Raw genomic sequence first — 17,176 nt, 5'->3', positions numbered from 1 at the left:
TAAATGAGTCGACTGGTGCTTTCCCCCCTGCTAGTGCAATGGACTAGGAACTGGGATAGGGACCAGAAGGTTACATGTTCTAATCTTGTGGACTAGGAACTGGGATAGGGACCAGAAGGTTACAGGTTCTAATCTTGTGGACTAGGAACTGGGATAGGGACCAGAAGGTTACAGGTTCTAATCTTGTGGACTAGGCACTGGGATAGGAACCAGAAGGTTACAGGTTCTAATCTTGTGGACTAGGAACTGGGATAGGGACCAGGTTACAGGTTCTAATCTTGTGGACTAGGCACTGGGATAGGAACCAGAAGGTTACAGGTTCTAATCTTGTGGACTAGGAACTGGGATAGGAACCAGAAGGTTACAGGTTCTAATCTTGTGGACTAGGCACTGGGATAGGAACCAGAAGGTTACAGGTTCTAATCTTGTGGACTAGGAACTGGGATAGGAACCAGAAGGTTACAGGTTCAAATCTACCTTTTCTCAAAGAATGACCACAGAAGACTTCCAGATAAGAACAGCATTCTTTGTTTTATTGATCACAGATTTCAGAGTGTAGTATCTGAGGCATCAATCAATCAAATCAGACTTTGAACAAAAACACAACAAGCAGCTCACACAGGAGCCAGGTGAACAACATGTCAGTAGCAGAGGCACCTGGTTCACCTGGTCTAGTTTGGTATAAAAAGGTGGAGAAACGTAACCCAGGTGGGTCATTTGGCATGGAGTTGGCAAAGCCGGGTCAATCAGACAAACAGAAGAACACACACATGGACACACCCACACCTAACACTAGACTGGTCTCCCAGAGCCTACTTCAAATACTAAATAAATATCTATTTTTAAGAACCTCCAAGGATGGCAGCGGTCAAGGCAGCGATCGCAGAGGGTTCCACATTCTGCCGCAGAACCTTTCTCTATCAGGTACCAGAATGTCTCTCTCTCTCAGTTTCTAGAATGTCTATCTCTCTCTCAGTTTCTAGAATGTCTATCTCTCTCGGTCAGGTTGTAGAATTCCATGCAGGGTTCTCTCAGATCAGAGGCCCATCCAGGAGACCCAGTCAGGGAAGTCCTCCACCTCTCCCATCTCACTGAGGCTCTGCTCTCCATCACCGTGGACCAGGGTCAGCTTGTAGCGCAGACGTACCTTACGCTGGAGGGAGATACACACAAACCATCACCATTCTAATCAAACACACCTTACGCTGGAGGGAGATAATACACAAACCATCACCATTCTAATGAAACACACCTAACGCTGAAGGGAGGATAACACACAAACCATCACATCAAACACACCTGATGCTGGGAGGGAGATAACACACAAACCATCACCATTCTAATCAAACACACCTAACACTGAAGGGAGGATAACACACAAACCATCACATCAAACACACCTGATGCTGGGAGGGAGATAACACACAAACCATCACCATTCTAATCAAACACACCTAACGCTGGAGGGAGGATAACACACAAACCATCACCATTCTAATGAAACACACCTAACGCTGGAGGGAGATAACACACAAACCATCACCATTCCAATCAAACACACCTAACGCTGGAGGGAGATAACAGATGCTGGAGGGAGATAACACACAAACCATCAATAAACCCTTGAGATAGCATCCACAGCTTTTACCCTGAATGTGATTGCCACGAACGTCAGGGAGATTGCCTTTAAAAGCCACATTGTTGACAGTGAAGTTCACTTGTTGATGATGCGCCTATGAATGAATGCCGGCCAAGTCACAGGTCTGACGATAACAAAACAATCTCTGTGTTTCCAGTTTGTCAGGTTGAGCAGTAGACTCACCCTGTGTGGGTTGGAGAGGAGCAGTATCTGAGAGAGGGCAGCAGGGGGAAGCAGAGGGTTGTAGGAGGGGAGGTCATTCCCTGAAGACGGCTGGAGCTTCACTGTCATGGTCTGGAGGACAGACAGGGAGATCAGTCAGCTAGCCATTGAGCCAGCCAGTCATTCAGCCAGCCATTCAGTCAGCCAGACAGTCATTCAGTAAGATCAATGAATCAATCAATCAGTCCAGGGTTCTCACACCTTCTTAAACATCAAATTCAAGGACTTTCCAAGGACTTTCCAGGCCCAATTCCCTCAAATTCAAGGACCCGTGGGAACCCTGACAGTCAGTCATTCAATCAGTCATTCAGTCAACCAGTCATTTATGGAAACGAAGGCTTCATTAGACAAGGAGAGAGACTGTTTAAAGTTAAAGCCTTCAAGCATTGGAAGGACTTAAAGAATGTAGGAGTATAAAAATGTCTTGTCCATGTTTGGGCGTTTGTCTGTTACCTTGGGAACAGCAGCCTGAAACAGGATGTCTTTAACAGGAAGTGCGGAGGTGTTCACCGTGGAGACGATAACCACAGCAACGTTAGGGTGTCCCAGGGGCGGGTCTTTGGCAAAATGGAGGGAAACATGGACGCCATTCTGGTCGTACACTGTGATCGGCTCCAATCGACCTATCGGAGACATTCAGGAAATGAACACCTCAGACGTGCCAACATAGAACAGATGACTTGAAATAGAAAATACCAGAGGTATCCATTAACATGAATGACCACAGATAACTGTAGTGACAACACTGTAACTCCTAGTGTGCATCCAAAATGGCTCCTTATATAGGGCACCCATAGGGCTCTGGTCAAAAGAAGTGCACTATAAAGGAATTAGGATGCAATTTGGGACACACACCTATTCTGTGTATTACTGTGGTTAAAAGATCTTAAGAAAAAGACAAAAACTGTTCCAAATGGTACCCTTTTACCAGTTAGCCCTGGTTAAAAACAGTGCACTCTATAGGGAATAGGGTGCCATTTTAGGACACAACCTTACTTGGTTTAATGGATTCCAGCGGGACGTGGATCTCTGCTAAGGATTCTGGGAGATTGAAGCTCTCTGATTTCACTGGAGATCCTGACTCTGTCATTGGCTGACTCTGTGAGTTTGATGGTGATCCTGACATCACAATTGGACGATTCTGAAGGAACGCCCTGATAGGAAGAAGAAAAGATTGAGTCATCAAGGCATCTCTGTCTCAAGGCATCTCTGTCTCTCGCTCTCTTTCTCAATCCATCCATCCCTCACCAGTCAGTCCCATTTGACGAGCCAGTGCCGCAACCCCGGGCTACCAGTGGGTGGTCTCTCCCTCCACACACCCACGTGGTCAGGGAATGGTCTCTCCCTGTGTTCTCCTCTCCTCCTCTCATCTGAAATAAAGGGGGGTGGAGAATAGGCATCTGTGTTGAAGAGGAACAAATCAGTGTAAATATGATCTGGTGTTGTTGTGACCCTATGGGCCCTGGTCCAAAGTAGTGCACTATGTAGGGAATAGGGAGCCATTCTGGTCCAAAGTAGTGCACTATGTAGGGAATAGGGAGCCATTTAGGGCACAAACAGAGGTAACTGGTACCTGGAGTACTTCATGGTAGTACGTGCTGCTCTGGCTTTGAGACGATGCTGGTTTATCCAGCCCTGAATAAAGAACACATGTATCCCTGTTAACATTAGACACAGAACCACATCATGAACATGTCAACACAAACATTATTACAGTCCAGATACAGGAAGTGAATACTGTTTCATAACACATCTGGATCATGAAGACATCACAGCAGAAACATCCACATGAAAGGGGGGACGTTCTAAAGAAACAGAACCTGTACGAACCTGTCACGTCCAGATCGATTAGAGATAGGAGAGTACTGTTGAGCCGTTGACAGGAGAGAGGAGAGGAGGGAGGGGAGGAAGAGGGAGGAGGGGTGCCAAGCCGAGGCTGGGAGGTAGAGGGGGAGGAGGACAGGAAGGAGGAGACGTGGTGGGGAGGTGAGACGGAGGAAGACATGTCTTTAGAAGGTGGTCCATGTGTCTGTGGAGAGTCCAGGGCCGACAGGTCTATTAGATGGTAACTCTTTATCTCTCTGGGGCTGCTGGGACCTGGGGATGGAGACTATATGAAAATACAACTACTGAGATTCACACTGAAACAACACGTCCTCTATGAAGTCACACTACAACACTAGAACAGAACACACACAAGGTACTCTGTCCTAGGGATAGAGACAACACTCCACTGAAATGACAACACAGAGACATTCAGACTGAAACACCACTACAACACTAGAACACACACACGGTTCTCTGCCAAGTTGAAAACCTTGGAGGGGGGAGGAACAAACACAAGACAACACACACTGTTAGTAGACCTTGACAGACAAAACCACAATGTATGAGCGGTGTAGAGAAGAGCTAGACAGATGTACCGTTGTTTATGGAGCCCTCTCCTCCTCCTCCTCTCATCATGTTGCTCTCTCTCCCCCCCATCATATCTTTATACATGTTGACCACCAGGGTCAGCTCATCATTGGCCTGCAGGATCTGAGCTGGAATCAAAGGAACACAACACGAAAGACAAGAATGAACAGAATATGAAAGACAATAAATTGGGCAGCAGGTAACCTAGCTTGCAGTTAGAGCATTGGGTCAGTAACCAGCAGGTAGCCTAGCTAGCAGTTAGAGCATTGGGTCAGTAACCAGCAGGTAGCCTAGCTAGCAGTTAGAGCATTGGGTCAGTAACCTAGCTAGCAGTTAGAGCATTGGGTCAGTAGCCTAGCTAGCAGTTAGAGCATTGGGTCAGTAACCTAGCTAGCAGTTAGAGCATTGGGTCAGTAACCATCAGGTAGCCTTGCTAACAGTTAGAGCATTGGGTCAGTAACCAGCAGGTAGCCTAGCTAACAGTTAGAGCATTGGGTCAGTAACCTAGCTAGCAGTTAGAGCATTGGGTCAGTAACCATCAGGTAGCCTAGCTAGCAGTTAGAGCATTGGGTCAGTAACTAGCAGGTAGCCTAGCTAACAGTTAGAGCATTGGATCAGTAACCAGCAGGTAACCTAGCTAGCAGTTAGAGCATTGGGTCAGTAACCATCAGGTAGCCTAGCTAGCAGTTAGAGCATTGGGTCAGTAACCATCAGGTAGCCTAGCTAACAGTTAGAGCATTGGGTCAGTAACCTAGCTAGCAGTTAGAGCATTGGGTCAGTAGCCTAGCTAGCAGTTAGAGCATTGGGTCAGTAACCTAGCTAGCAGTTAGAGCATGGGCTCTTATCCAGAGCGACTTACAGTAGTGAATGCATACATTTCATACTTTTTATTATTATTTTTATTTTTTTGTACTGGCCCCCCGTGGGAATCGAACCCACAACCCTGGCGTTGCACACACCATGCTGGCGTTGCAAACACCATGCTCTACCAACTGAGCCACAGGGATCTCACAGTCAGTGGGCATTGAGTCAGTAACCAGCAGGTAGCCTAGCTAACAGGTAGAGCATTGGGTCAGTAACCAGCAGGTAACCTAGCTAGCAGTTAGAGCATTGGGTCAGTAACCAGCAGGTAACCTAGCTAGCAGTTAGAGCATTGGGTCAGTAACCAGCAGGTAACCTAGCTAGCAGTTAGAGCATTGGGTCAGTAACCAGCAGGTAGCCTAGCTAGCAGTTAGAGCATTGGGTCAGTAACCAGCAGGTAGCCTAGCTAACAGTTAGAGCATTGGGTCAGTAACCTAGCTAACAGTTAGAGCATTGGGTCAGTAACCTAGCTAGCAGTTAGAGCATTGGGTCAGTAACTAGCAGGTCGCCTAGCTAGCAGTTAGAGCATTGGGTCAGTAACCTAGCTAGCAGTTAGAGCATTGGGTCAGTAACCTAGCTAGCAGTTAGAGCATTGGGTCAGTAACCTAGCTAGCAGTTAGAGCATTGGGTCAGTAACCTAGCTAGCAGTTAGAGCATTGGGTCAGTAACCAGCAGCTAACCTAGCTAGCAGTTAGAGCATTGGGTCAGTAACCAGCAGGTAGCCTAGTTAGCAGTTAGAGCATTGGGTCAGTAACCAGCAGGTAACCTAGCTAGCAGCTAGAGCATTGGGTCAGTAGCCTAGCTAGCAGTTAGAGCATTGGGTCAGTAACCAGCAGGTAACCTAGCTAGCAGTTAGAGCATGTGGGTCAGTAACCAGCAGATAACCTAGCTAGCAGTTAGAGCATTGGGTCAGTAACCAGCAGGTAGCCTAGCTAGCAGTTAGAGCATTGGGCCAGTAACCAGCAGGTAGCCTAGCTAACAGGTAGAGCATTGGGTCAGTAACCAGCAGGTAACCTAGCTAGCAGTTAGAGCATTGGGTCAGTAACCAGCAGGTAACCTAGCTAGCAGTTAGAGCATTGGGTCAGTAACCAGCAGGTAACCTAGCTAGCAGTTAGAGCATTGGGTCAGTAACCAGCAGGTAGCCTAGCTAGCAGTTAGAGCATTGGGTCAGTAACCAGCAGGTAGCCTAGCTAACAGTTAGAGCATTGGGTCAGTAACCTAGCTAACAGTTAGAGCATTGGGTCAGTAACCTAGCTAACAGTTAGAGCATTGGGTCAGTAACCTAGCTAGCAGTTAGAGCATTGGGTCAGTAACTAGCAGGTCGCCTAGCTAGCAGTTAGAGCATTGGGTCAGTAACCTAGCTAGCAGTTAGAGCATTGGGTCAGTAACCTAGCTAGCAGTTAGAGCATTGGGTCAGTAACCTAGCTAGCAGTTAGAGCATTGGGTCAGTAACCAGCAGGTAACCTAGCTAGCAGTTAGAGCATTGGGTCAGTAACCAGCAGGTAGCCTAGTTAGCAGTTAGAGCATTGGGTCAGTAACCAGCAGGTAACCTAGCTAGCAGCTAGAGCATTGGGTCAGTAGCCTAGCTAGCAGTTAGAGCATTGGGTCAGTAACCAGCAGGTAAGCTAGCTAGCAGTTAGAGCATGTGGGTCAGTAACCAGCAGGTAACCTAGCTAGCAGTTAGAGCATTGGGTCAGTAACCAGCAGGTAACCTAGCTAGCAGTTAGAGCATTGGGTCAGTAACCAGCAGGTAGCCTAGTTAGCAGTTAGAGCATTGGGTCAGTAACCAGCAGGTAACCTAGCTAGCAGCTAGAGCATTGGGTCAGTAACCTAGCTAACAGTTAGATCATTGGGTCAGTAACCTAGCTAGCAGTTAGAGCATTGGGTCAGTAACTAGCAGGTCGCCTAGCTAGCAGTTAGAGCATTGGGTCAGTAACCTAGCTAGCAGTTAGAGCATTGGGTCAGTAACCTAGCTAGCAGTTAGAGCATTGGGTCAGTAACCTAGCTAGCAGTTAGAGCATTGGGTCAGTAACCAGCAGGTAACCTAGCTAGCAGTTAGAGCATTGGGTCAGTAACCAGCAGGTAGCCTAGTTAGCAGTTAGAGCATTGGGTCAGTAACCAGCAGGTAACCTAGCTAGCAGCTAGAGCATTGGGTCAGTAGCCTAGCTAGCAGTTAGAGCATTGGGTCAGTAACCAGCAGGTAACCTAGCTAGCAGTTAGAGCATGTGGGTCAGTAACCAGCAGATAACCTAGCTAGCAGTTAGAGCATTGGGTCAGTAACCAGCAGGTAGCCTAGCTAGCAGTTAGAGCATTGGGTCAGTAACCAGCAGGTAGCCTAGCTAGCAGTTAGAGCATTGGGTCAGTAACCAGCAGGTAGCCTAGCTAGCAGTTAGAGCATTGGGCCAGTAACCAGCAGGTAGCCTAGCTAGCAGTTACAGCATTGGGTCAGTAACTGAAAGGCTGCTGGTTCGAATACCCAAGTCGAAAAAGGTGACAATTCGATGTGCCCTTGAGCAAGGCACTTAACCACAATTTGCTCCAGGGGTGCAGTACTACTATGGCTGACCCTGTAAAACAACACATTTCACTGCACCTATCCGGCCTATGGGACATTAAACATTTCACTTTTATTATGAAAAATAGTTCATAGTAGAGTAGAATCGAGGGAACAGATTAGACTCATAAATAGTTCATTATGGATTTGGGAAACTGCGTCTGACATAAATGACAAGAACAAAATAGTACATTTAGAGGTACTTGACATGACGTGAACAGAAGGACTAGAACAGATTAAATCTCCACCCACTACAGCCAGAAGACTGGCCACCCCCCAGAGCCTGGTTCCTCTCTAGGTTTCTCCTAGGTTCTTGCCTTTCTAGAGACTAAATGATCAACGTAGATCTGGATACATAGAGAGTAAATGATCAACGTAGATCTGGATACATAGAGACTAAATGATCAACGTAGATAAATTACCTAAAGCTTCGTCATCGTCGACAGTGTCACTGGCCAATCGGAAAAGGTTGGGTCTGAGCCTATCACAGCTCTCGTAGAGGGCCTACAGGAAGGACATGATACACAGTCATGTGTTAGTATCGTCTGTGTACAGCACACACACACGGTATCTGTTTAGTGTACACACACACACACACACACACACACACACACAGGTGGTCAGTGTGGTGTGTGGAGGGCCCAGTGAGACAGTGTTGACAGAGAGAAACAGCCCCATACCTTCAGGTGGTCAGTGTGGTGTGTGGAGGGCCCAGTGAGACAGTGTTGACAGAGAGAAACAGCCCCATACCTTCAGGTGGTCAGTGTGGTGTGTGGAGGGCCCAGTGAGACAGTGTTGACAGAGAGAAACAGCCCCATACCTTCAGGTGGTCAGTGTGGTGTGTGGAGGGCCCAGTGAGACAGTGTTGACAGAGAGAAACAGCCCCATACCTTCAGGTGGTCAGTGTGGTGTGTGGAGGGCCCAGTGAGACAGTGTTGACAGAGAGAAACAGCCCCATACCTTCAGGTGGTCAGTGTGGTGTGTGGAGGGCCAGTGAGACAGTGTTGACAGAGAGAAACAGCCCCATACCTTCAGGTGGTCAGTGTGGTGTGTGGAGGGCCCAGTGAGACAGTGTTGACAGAGAGAAACAGCCCCATACCTTCAGGTGGTCAGTGTGGTGTGTGGAGGGCCCAGTGAGACAGTGTTGCCGTAGTAACTCTCTCAGCTGTCTGGTTCTGCTAGCGACCTCCTCCAGGGTAGAGACACGTCTAGATACACGCTCCATTTTCTGCTGCTCCTACAGACAATAATACAGCAGTCAACCATCACCAACATGCACACACACATACACACACGGTCTCACTTCTTTGATGGTGTTCTTGATCAGTCTGTTGGCTGTCTGCAGATCTTCAGGACTACTGCTCTTCAGGAGTGTGGCTAACAACTGTAAACACACACACATTAAGAGAGATAAGACAAGAAGATCAACTAAAAAAGGCTTTCTCTCACACACACACACACACACACACACACACACACACACACACACACACCTTGGCCTTGTCCTCCTGGTTGAACACAGAGTCCTCAGCTCTCTGTGAGGGAGGAGGCATCACAATGGTGTCTGGGAGTTTAGGGTCCTTCTTCACAAGGCCTGAAGAACAGACACGGAGAGACAATGAGTGGTTGTTTCCCCAAACGCCACCCGGTTCTCTTTACAGAGCCCGACCTTTGACCTGGGCCCACAGGTTGTAACGGTTCTGTATCATAATGGACCTGGTTTTTTTAAACATGCGCTGGGCCTCCTGAAACTAAGCTGTAACAGTTCTAAGGTGCTAGAGTTCTAAGGTAGCGATAGACCTCCTGGTTCTAAGGTACTAGAGTTCTAAGGTATAACAGTTCTGAGCAGTAACAGACCTTGTTTCCTGAGCGATAGGCCTCCTGGTTCTAAGGTGCTAGAGTTCTAAGGTATAACGGTTCTGAGCAGTGGTTCAAAGGTTCTGAGGTGTTGTAACGGACCTTGTTTCTTCAGCATGCGGTAGGCCTCCTGAATCTTGGGTTCTTCTTTGAGCCACAAAGTCCAGCTGTACAGAACCTCCGTCACCCTCAGCTTCACCTCCGCACCACTCCACTGACCAAGGAACTATTAAAAAACACACACACACACACACACACACACACACACACACACACACACACACACACACACACACACACACACACACACACACACACACACACACAGTTTCAGCTTCACCTCCGCACCACTCCACTGACCCAGGAACTATTAAAAAACACACACACACAGTTTCAGCTTCACCTCCGCACCACTCCACTGACCCAGGAACTATTAAAACACACACACACACACACAGTTTCAGCTTCACCTCCGCACCACTCCACTGACCCAGGAACTATTAAAACACACACACACACACACAGTTTCAGCTTCACCTCCGCACCACTCCACTGACCCAGGAACTATTAAAACACACACACACACACACAGTTTCAGCTTCACCTCCGCACCACTCCACTGACCCAGGAACTATTAAAACACACACACACACAGTTTCAGCTTCACCTCCGTACCACTCCACTGACCCAGGAACTATTAACAAAAACACACACACACACACACACACACACACACACACACACCACACACACACACACACAGTTTCAGCTTCACCTCCGCACCACTGACCCAGGAACTGCAGATCAATCATTCACATGTATTTTCTAAAGCCCTTTTTACTTCAGCAGCAGTCACAAAGAGCTCTAAAGTAACCCAGCCTAAACTACAGTAACCCAGCCTAAACTACAGTAACCCAGCCTAAACTACAGTAACCCAGCCTAAACCACAAAGAGCTCTACAGTAACCCAGCCTAAACCACAAAGAGCAAGCAATGAGGAGGCAGAAGCACAAGAGGGATGGATAGATGAGTGAATGAGTGAGTGAATGAATTCATCAACTGTTATCTCAGATAGACAGCCCCCATTAAAAAGCCTTTGATCATTCATCAGTCTCTATCACACCTTAAATGAAGATTAAATGTTCCTACATACAATAAATGACTGGATTACACTGGAGACACTGATAACACAACTCCCCTTTAATACAATAACTGACTGGATTACACTGGAGACACTGATAACACAACTCCCCTTTAATACAATAACTGACTGGATTACACTGGAGACACTGATAACACAACTCCCCTTTAATACAATAACTGACTGGATTACACTGGAGACACTGATAACACAACTCCCCTTTAATACAATAACTGACTGGATTACACTGGAGACACAACTCCCCTTTAATACAATAACTGACTGGATTACACTGGAGACACTGATAACACAACTCCCCTTTAATACAATAACTGACTGGATTACACTGGAGACACTGATAACACAACTCCCCTTTAATACAATAACTGACTGGATTACACTGGAGACACTGATAACACAACTCCCCTTTAATACAATAACTGACTGGATTACACTGGAGACACTGATAACACAACTCCCCTTTAATACAATAACTGACTGGATTACACTGGAGACACTGATAACACACCTCCCCTTTAATACAATAACTGACTCGATTACACTGGAGACACTGATAACACAACTCCCCTTTAATACAATAACTGACTGGATTACACTGGAGACACTAACAACTCCCCTTTAATACAATAACTGACTGGATTACACTGAAGACACTATTAACACAACACCCCTTTAATACAATAACTGACTGGATTACATTGGAGACACAAATAATATAACTCTCCTTTAATACAAATCACTCCTTCCTGATTCTGTTGCACAGAAACCTAACAGACTCTAGGTCCCAAATGGCACCCTATTCCCTTTCGAGTACATTACTTTTGACCAGGGCCCCAGTCAAGATAGGCTGCCATTTGGGATGACCACAGAAACTTTCCTTTCAAAACCATTGGGGTTATTCATACCTTTGGAGACAGGACTTTGATGAGTTCATTGAGGAAGCGGAACTTTGCCGCCTCACTGTGGAACCTCTTGCCACAGTTGTTCATGCAGGCTTCTAGAACCTGTGGGAAACAGTGATGTCAGAATTCTATAGGTTCTACAGGAAGTGTATCTACACTGTCTAGGAGCCAAAATGGAAAATCTTTTTCCTCCCAGAGAATGGAACTGAATGAAACTACTGAAACAGATCCCTTTAGGATCTTATCCCAGGCACAGCACAGGAAATACAGTTTAGATTCAACAACCTTAGTTAACCATCAACAGGCATCACATGACCCCACAGCCCTAAACATTAACAATGCCTTTGTCCCAAATGTCACCCTTTGCCGGCTCTGGTCAAAAGTAGTGCACTATATAGGGAATAGGGTGCATTTGGTAGGTAACAAAGGACGGCCCTGTGTCACCACATGCTAACACATGGAATCGTTTTATGATGGTCATACCAAGGATCACTTAGCTATCTGATTTGGAATTTTAAGACCCATTAAGGTATCAAAATTAAAAAATAAAATAATTATATATATATATATATATGATGAAACATTGAATTTGGCATTACTGCTGTTAGCCAATAGAAACACATTAAATAACAGATTAATTCCATGGAACAACAGATAGTCTCCCCAAAAAATCTAAAGGAAGTTAGTTCTGAAGTGTCTGTCCTATATCTGAGATATATAAGAAAGATCAGGATATTTTTCATGATTTAACATGTATTTATCCCCTTATTTTAGGCACTAAACCATCTCCATATATCCTTCCATTCATTTGTTCAACTGGTACCGGGGGACCTTCAGACGAGGCTTGTGAGTCTTGTGGGCGTCCTGGAGCAAAACGCAGAACGCCTTGGTGAGAGTCTCATCTTTCAATAGAATGGTCATAATACTGGTGTTCAGGCCAAACCATTCAGACGCTACTGACGTTTTCCTGAGCAGACTGATTTGTGGGATGTCTCCTGGTCTGACAAACACCACTCTAGCTCTGCCACCTTTCACCTCAGATGAGGAAGGGTGATATCTGGCGGATTGAGAAGCAGCCCATGCAACAACAACAAAAAATACATATCTCTAACTTAAACAGATGGATATTGATGGGGATTGTTGGATTAATGTTAATTAGATTTCCGCTGGGGATAGGAAATTGTAGGCTAAAAACCTGTTTCCTCCCCTTCACCTACTCTGATGAAGTGGATTTAACAAGTGACATCAATAACGGATCATAGCTTTCAGCTGGATTCACCTGGTCAGTCTATGTCAGGGCTGTCCAACCCTCTTCCTGGAGATCTACCGTCCTGTAGGATTTCAGTCCAACCCTCTTCCTGGAGATCTACTGTCCTGTAGGTTTTCAGTCCAACCCTCTTCCTGGAGATCTACCATCCTGTGGGGTTTCAGTCCAACCCTAATTTAACACACCTGATTCTACTAATTAGCTGCTCAACAAGACCTTAACTAGCTGAATCAGATATGCTACATTAGGGTTGGACTGAAAACCTACAGGACAGTAGATCTCCAGGAAGAGGGTTGGACTGAAAACCTACAGGACAGTAGATCTCCAGGAAGAGGGTTGGGCTGAAAACCTACAGGACAGTAGATCTCCAGGAAGAGGGTTGGACTGAAAACCTACAGGACAGTAGATCTCCAGGTAGAAGGTTGGACTGAAAACCTACAGGACGGTAGATCTCCAGGAAGAGGGTTGGACTGAAATCCCACAGGACGGTAGATCTCCAGGAAGAGGGTTGGACTGAAAACCCACAGGACAGTAGATCTCCAGGAAGAGGGTTGGACTGAAAACCCACAGGACAGTAGATCTCCAGGAAGAGGGTTGGACTGAAAACCCACAGGACAGTAGATCTCCAGGAAGAGGGTTGGACTGAAAACCTACAGGACAGTAGATCTCCAAGAAGAGGGACTGAAAACCTACAGGACAGTAGATCTCCAGGAAGAGGGTTGGACTGAAAACCCACAGGACAGTAGATCTCCAGGAAGAGGGTTGGACTGAAAACCTACAGGACAGTAGATCTCCAGGAAGAGGGACTGAAAACCTACAGGACAGTAGATCTCCAAGAAGAGGGACTGAAAACCTACAGGACAGTAGATCTCCAGGAAGAGGGTCTTTCTGCTGAGGAGACTGGATCTTCTGTTATATAGAGGGGTTGACCTGTTCATAAGCTGCCGTTTGGGGGACACAGGCTTCTCAACAGTTTTTACCCCCCAAGCCATAAGACTCCTGAACAGGTAATCAAATGGCTACCCGGACTATTTGCATTGTGTGCCCCCCTCCCTCAACCCCTCTTTTACGCTGCTGCTACTCTCTGTTTATCATATATGCATAGTCACTTTAACCATATCTACATGCTACCTCAGTCAGCCTGACTAACCGGTGTCTGTATATAGCCTGTCTTTCTACTGTTGTTTTATTTCTTTACCTACCTATTGTTCACCTAACACCTTTTTTGCACTATTGGTTAGAGCCTGTAAGTAAGCATTTCACTGTAAGGTCTACACCACTTGTATTCGGCGCACGCGACAAATAAACTTTGATTTTACTATAGTATTGTATAGTTATTACTATAGTATAATAATATGATGGTGTGTTGTCTTACTGTGAGGGCCTGCAGAGCCTCTCTCTGCTGTGGAGACTGGATCTTGTGGGCCAGGAGACGAGTGGCAACCTGAGGACTGGGAATAGGAGAGTAGATTTATAAACTTCCAGTGTTTTCAAAACTAATACTATCTAACACTGCATTATATACAACATAAAAGATATCTGGTAAGAACAATCTGAGGGCATTTAGAATCCCTGTGGCCTACTGCTATAAATGGTTCTTTATGTCTCCTGGGAGACGTCTAACACTTCATTTTGAAGATAACATTACAGAAAAGGGAGAAGTGGTTTTCAGTGATGTCCCACACAACAAACAAGTGGTTCCTCAGAATGATAGTGGAATCGAGATGACAAACTAATATGATAACAACTTTGTGGTATTGGAAAAACATTTCTTATCTGTGTAAAAAGCCTGGCTTTTGAAATATCTTGTCTAGCCTCTGCTGTGTCCAAGGTTACGTCCCACACGGTACCCTATTCCCTATATAGTGCACTACTTTGGACCAGAGACCTATGGGCCCTAGTGCTTTATACAGGGAAGGGTACTATTTGGGCTCCTTCTCTTAGTGCACTAGGTCTACTTTTGACCAGAGCCCATCAGTAGTGCCCTATATATAGAGAATAGGTTGCCCTGGTCATCAGTAGTGTACTATATAGAGAATAGGTTGCCCTGGTCATCAGTAGTGTACTATAATAGAGAATAGGTTGCCCTGGTCATCAGTAGTGCCCTATATATAGAGAATAGGTTGCCCTGGTCATCAGTAGTGCCCTATATATAGAGAATAGGTTGCCCTGGTCATCAGTAGTGCCCTATATATAGAGAATAGGTTGCCCTGGTCATCAGTAGTGCCCTATATATAGAGAATAGGTTGCCCTGGTCATCAGTAGTGCCCTATATATAGAGAATAGGTTGCCCTGGTCATCAGTAGTGTACTATATAGAGAATAGGTTGCCCTGGTCATCAGTAGTGTACTATAATAGAGAATAGGTTGCCCTGGTCATCAGTAGTTCACTATATAGAGAATAGGTTGCCCTGGTCATCAGTAGTTCACTATATAGAGAATAGGTTGCCCTGGTCATCAGTAGTGTACTATATAGAGAATAGGTTGCCCTGGTCATCAGTAGTGTACTATATAGAGAATAGGTTGCCCTGGTCATCAGTAGTGTACTATATAGAGAATAGGTTGCCCTGGTCATCAGTAGTGTACTATATAGAGAATAGGTTGCCCTGGTCATCAGTAGTGTACTATATAGAGAATAGGTTGCCCTGGTCATCAGTAGTTCACTATATAGAGAATAGGTTGCCCTGGTTGACCTGTTCATAAGCTGCCATTTGGGGGACACAGCCATAGTATCTACTCACCCATCAGCCTCCTGGTTGACCTGTTCATAGAAGCCCTGGATACAGTCCCACCGGTCTTCTGAGTTAGATGGGTCTGTGGCCTTGTCTGAGAGTGTGAGAGAGAGAAAGAAAGGAGAGATAAAGGAGAGAGATAGAGAGATCAATTAGCCTAGCTTTGCATTAGATGGGTCTGTGACCTTGCCTGGGATATAAATATAAACAAATATAGAAGAAGAAAGACAAACGTTTGCACTTCTGATCAAAAGAAGGTCCCTGCAAGTGTGTATTCTACAATGATGATGTTGTAACATTGAACTAGAACCGGAAGCTCACTGTGCCGTGGGTGTAGGCAGTGGTGTACTTTAAAGTACTACTATTTTACTAGTTTTTGGGGTCTTTACCAGAGAACATCCCTGGTCATCCCTACTGGCTCTGATCTGGTGGACTCACTAAACACATGCTCCGTTTGTAAATTATGTCTTGAGTGTTGGAGTGTGTCCCTGGCTATCCGTAAATAAAAAATATATTAAAAAATGGTGCCGTATGGTTTGCTTAATATAAGGAATTTTAAATGATTTACACTTTTACTTTTGATACTTAAGCATATTTTAGCATTTACATTTGATACTTATATTTAAAACCAAATACTTTTACTCATGTATGATTTTACTGGGTGACTTTCACTTTGACTATAAAGGTACTACTCAAGTATGAGAAGTTGGGTACTTTTTCCACCACTGGGTGTAGGTTAGTCGAGGGAAGGAGAAGATTTAAAAAAAACATCTGGATGAGCGCATGACTGGCTGACAAGATGTAGCCTGTCTCATACTTCCTGTTCTTTCAGAGCTATTTTGTTGCGTTTAAAAGAACATATTGGTAATACATTATAAAACTGCCCTTCGCAATCAAACTTAGTAACTGTTTATTCTGTAATTCCCTCCGCGGAATTTGCTACAAAGGAAACATGAGATGTAAAACGCCACTTCAACGTAGCGAGACAACAACGAAAGCAGAAAGACAGTTTCAACTAGTTAGTAGCTGAAAGTATTGCTCGCCATATTTACAAGCGCTCATGAAAATCACGTGATATAAAGCCTGTTTATTAAACTGGCGAGATCACTGCAAGGTTCGACTTTCAGTGACGCACAACTTCAAGATGCACCGTTTCCAACTGTGAACCACGAAACCAAGTTATTGTCAAACGACAAAATGTAATCGCACGACTATAAAGGAAATACATTTAACAAACTCTCTTTAGAAAAAAAAAACGAATTCCCCGTGTCATTTAACTTACTCAACCACGACTCTAGGCTCTCTCCGCCACTCTCTCCGGTCGCCATGGCCTTTTGCAGTCGCCTTCCCCCGGTACTCGGTGTCTTCTCAAAACTTCACACCGTCCTGTTAACGGGCGGAAAGAACTGTCAACTCGTCTGAAGAGACCACAGCCGCGACATGTGACTCGGGTTGTGCTTAGTCAGAAGTTATGACGTTCCAAATTGTACCCTACTCCTAGTACACTCATTTTAACCAGATCCGTGTGGTTAGAAATAGTGGACTATAAAACGAAAGGGGTGAAATT

General features: G+C 45.4%; 1 protein-coding gene across 1 annotated transcript; it reads right to left on the bottom strand.

Annotated features, from left to right (window-relative positions):
• Positions 1–512: 512 nt before the first annotated feature.
• LOC106564061 (ADP-ribosylation factor-binding protein GGA2) lies at positions 513–17,176 on the bottom strand. The gene is made up of 17 exons (XM_045710857.2): positions 16,892–17,176; positions 15,619–15,703; positions 14,254–14,329; positions 11,615–11,713; positions 9,651–9,774; positions 9,185–9,285; positions 8,995–9,075; positions 8,791–8,928; positions 8,114–8,195; positions 4,285–4,404; positions 3,692–3,958; positions 3,435–3,496; positions 3,110–3,231; positions 2,858–3,015; positions 2,315–2,484; positions 1,823–1,933; positions 513–1,153 (listed from the first exon to the last, which is right to left on the bottom strand). Exons 1-17 carry the CDS (start codon positions 16,935–16,937, stop codon positions 1,037–1,039), a joined length of 1,959 nt encoding a protein of 652 aa, XP_045566813.1. The 5' UTR covers positions 16,938–17,176; the 3' UTR covers positions 513–1,036.

This window comes from Salmo salar, chromosome 02 (assembly GCF_965601325.2).
Source record: "Salmo salar chromosome 02, fSalSal1, whole genome shotgun sequence".
NCBI lineage: Eukaryota > Metazoa > Chordata > Actinopteri > Salmoniformes > Salmonidae > Salmo > Salmo salar.
Note: the sequence above shows the minus strand (reverse complement) of the source record. Positions and strands in the feature narration are given on the sequence as shown.

What these genes read in the sequence shown, in the direction of transcription:
- LOC106564061 (XM_045710857.2), bottom strand. Translation starts at nt 16,937, where the DNA reads ATGGCGACCGGAGAGAGTGGCGGAGAGAGCCTAGAGTCGTGGTTGA. An exon ending in AGAGGGCTCCATAAACAACG is followed by an intron (nt 3,959 to 4,284) that starts GTACATCTGTCT and finishes CTCCATCCCCAG; the next exon opens with GTCCCAGCAGCCCCAGAGAG. An exon ending in TCCTCTCCAACCCACACAGG is followed by an intron (nt 1,154 to 1,822) that starts GTGAGTCTACTG and finishes ATCTCCCTCCAG; the next exon opens with CGTAAGGTACGTCTGCGCTA.